The 2,540-nt window shown below is 32.9% G+C and overlaps 1 protein-coding gene across 1 annotated transcript; it reads right to left on the bottom strand.

The window, feature by feature from the left end:
* Positions 1-207: 207 nt before the first annotated feature.
* Positions 208-2,196, bottom strand: LOC136970428 (sn-1-specific diacylglycerol lipase ABHD11-like). The gene is made up of 4 exons (XM_067264865.1): positions 2,041-2,196; positions 1,784-1,966; positions 1,040-1,227; positions 208-349 (listed from the first exon to the last, which is right to left on the bottom strand). Exons 1-4 carry the CDS (start codon positions 2,194-2,196, stop codon positions 208-210), a joined length of 669 nt encoding a protein of 222 aa, XP_067120966.1.
* Positions 2,197-2,540: the final 344 nt, after the last annotated feature.

Genomic DNA, 2,540 nt, shown 5'->3' with positions numbered 1-2,540 from the left:
ATCTCTCGTTTTTATCTGTACTTTATATTTACTTATACGAAAATCAGTGTTTTGACTACTAAGAGAACACGACAAAAACGTCAACTGTCTGAATATTTTAATAAAAAGTTACACGGATTTTTATCAATGATTTTGTAATTCCCAAGCCCTAGCACATTTTTTCAGAATAATTTATATATAACTTCGACATTTCTTAAATAATTTTCATCAGTGATGATTTAAATGTTGAACAATTTCGTATATTAATTCGTTTCGCTTTTCCACGTGGATCCAATGGCTACAATTTTTAAAACACGTAATCTTTATTTTAGGAAACAGCGTCTTCAACATTTCGTAGTCATATTTAGGTCTGAAATAGTAAAAAAAAATCCGTTTTAGTACATAAAATTTCCCTTCAAATTTAAAATTTTAAGTGTGATGTGAGAAAAACAGCCACTCCTCATTCAGGAAGTGATACACTTCATAAAACACATTGCACGTAACAAATTATCTTTCATTATAGAACAGATTCTAACAATACTAGGAGCCCCGGGACGCCCCCTAGTGGACGTTCTTTACAAATTTCATGATAATTAAAAATTGTTATTTAGTGTTATTAAACATTCTATAAATACTTTAAAATAGTTTCATTTGTTTATTTACCTTCGCTGGTAACATTCGCTAGGGCACCCCTAGTGAGTGTTAATCTAAATAATAATTTATATTGTTAATTTAAATGTTTGAAATATGACACACGATAGGGGCGCCTCTAGTGCCCGTTTTTTGCATACCGTTACGCGGACAGACTGGCACGCGTTCAATGGGATTTATATATATATATATATATATATATATATATATATATATATAGATAATTTAAAACGTGAAGGGTGAAAATAAAACACTTGTAATGGAAGCAATAGAAGTCGATTCATCAAGTTTTTAACACCAGGCATAACATTGTTTACGGTGAATGTAATAAATAATTAACTTAAATTTATTTAATTTCGATTATACCGTATTCTTATTTTATTTGGAAATTACCATAAACCTGACTTACATGACATATTGCGAAGTGTCAGAATGAATAAGAAGACACTTTCCATCGTATGAGCCCCTTATTGGATATACATTTTTCATTGCTTTAACCTCTGATAACTTCTGCAATACGTCAATGCCTACATTCCATTTCCAACCTTCTTCCTTTTTTATTAAATTAGAAGAAACGATTTTCACAAGGCTCGAACACTGAAATGGAAAGTTCATTTAAGAGATGAGTTTCAATTATAAAATCCTGTATTAGTGTTTCGCGTAAAGAAAACTTCATAGGTCTGGAGGATTTGGTAGTGTCGCACAAGTTGCATACATGATACTGATAGGTCTCTCTCTGCCTGAGCACTTTCCATCAATTCTCTACCTATACTAAATTTCAGTTAATGTTACCTATTGTTCCAAAATGGCGGCTTGTCTCTGATTCCAGCAAATGGGAAACAGTGGGGACGCACGTTCTAACCTAACCTATTCTAATAAATTACCATAATTATTACCAACAAAGTTATTCGAATAGGTTAGGTTAGAACGTGCGTCCTCACTGTTTCCTTTCTTTTATTTGCTGGAATCAGAGACGAGTCGCCATTATGGAACCATAGGTAACATTAACCTAAATTTTTTATTAGACACAGAAGAAAAATAGAAAAAAATCGATGTTTATTCAGTGATATCGAATGTAATGTTATTCATTTCTTGTTCTTATCCCATTTATCTCTTAAATTATACTATTTTCTTCCGTTACAAATTAACTTACCTTTACAGATTTGTGCATTTCATTTTCAAGTATGGTTCGAGCTTTGAAGAGACTTAATTCTTTTGGAAGTTTTAACAACATTACTTTTAAATTTTTACACACCAATGCTCCGTATTCTTCCTCACTTTCTGGATATCTCAATGGAGATATGTCGATCATAATAAGATCTTTAACTAGATGAGGCTAAATGAAAAGGGGTGAAATGAAGAAACGTCGAGTATAAAGATGTTTCAGAAGAAGTGATTGAAGAAACAAACCTGTTTAAAAGCCAGATCTATGGCTGCCGTCCCTCCTAAACTGTGCCCTATAAGAACGCAAGGTTGGTTTAACTTGTTTAAAAAATTTTCCAGATCGCGAACATTGTTTTCGTGATTCATGGTAGAAGTCTTAGGCGATTCACCGTGATCCCTCATGTCTAACACGAATACCTGCAATACAGAAACTTAGTTATTCACTTTTAGTATACTTAAATCGACAGAAATGTTTACCTTTCTAACAGTTTTTTCGGCTATTTCGTTAGCTATGTCTGCCCAGTTTCGTTTGTGATCGAAAGCGGCGTGAAAGATAACGATTGGAGATAAAGGTTCCACCAAGATTCCATCATCTTCGCCGTCGTAAACGTCGTATGCCAGATCGTCCCTGAGGCGTAAAAAGAAAAATTTTAAGAAAACGAATAACTACAAATTATTGTATGAACTTACTGAATTTTATCCATATTATTCCAGATTAGATCACGCGGTATTTATCGTATCAAATC

Source organism: Centruroides vittatus, unplaced genomic scaffold (genome assembly GCF_030686945.1).
Source record: "Centruroides vittatus isolate TY-2023 unplaced genomic scaffold, ASM3068694v2 contig_1972, whole genome shotgun sequence".
Lineage (NCBI taxonomy): Eukaryota > Metazoa > Arthropoda > Arachnida > Scorpiones > Buthidae > Centruroides > Centruroides vittatus.
Note: the sequence above shows the minus strand (reverse complement) of the source record. Positions and strands in the feature narration are given on the sequence as shown.

Coding starts and splice junctions, on each gene's coding strand:
- LOC136970428 (XM_067264865.1), bottom strand. CDS start 2,196: ATGAGGGATCACGGTGAATCGCCTAAGACTTCTACCATGAATCACGAA. Junction 1,228..1,783: donor AAATGCACAAATCTGTAAAG/GTAAGTTAATTT, acceptor TTTCCATTTCAG/TGTTCGAGCCTTGTGAAAAT. Junction 350..1,039: donor GACACTTCGCAATATGTCAT/GTAAGTCAGGTT, acceptor TTACTATTTCAG/ACCTAAATATGACTACGAAA.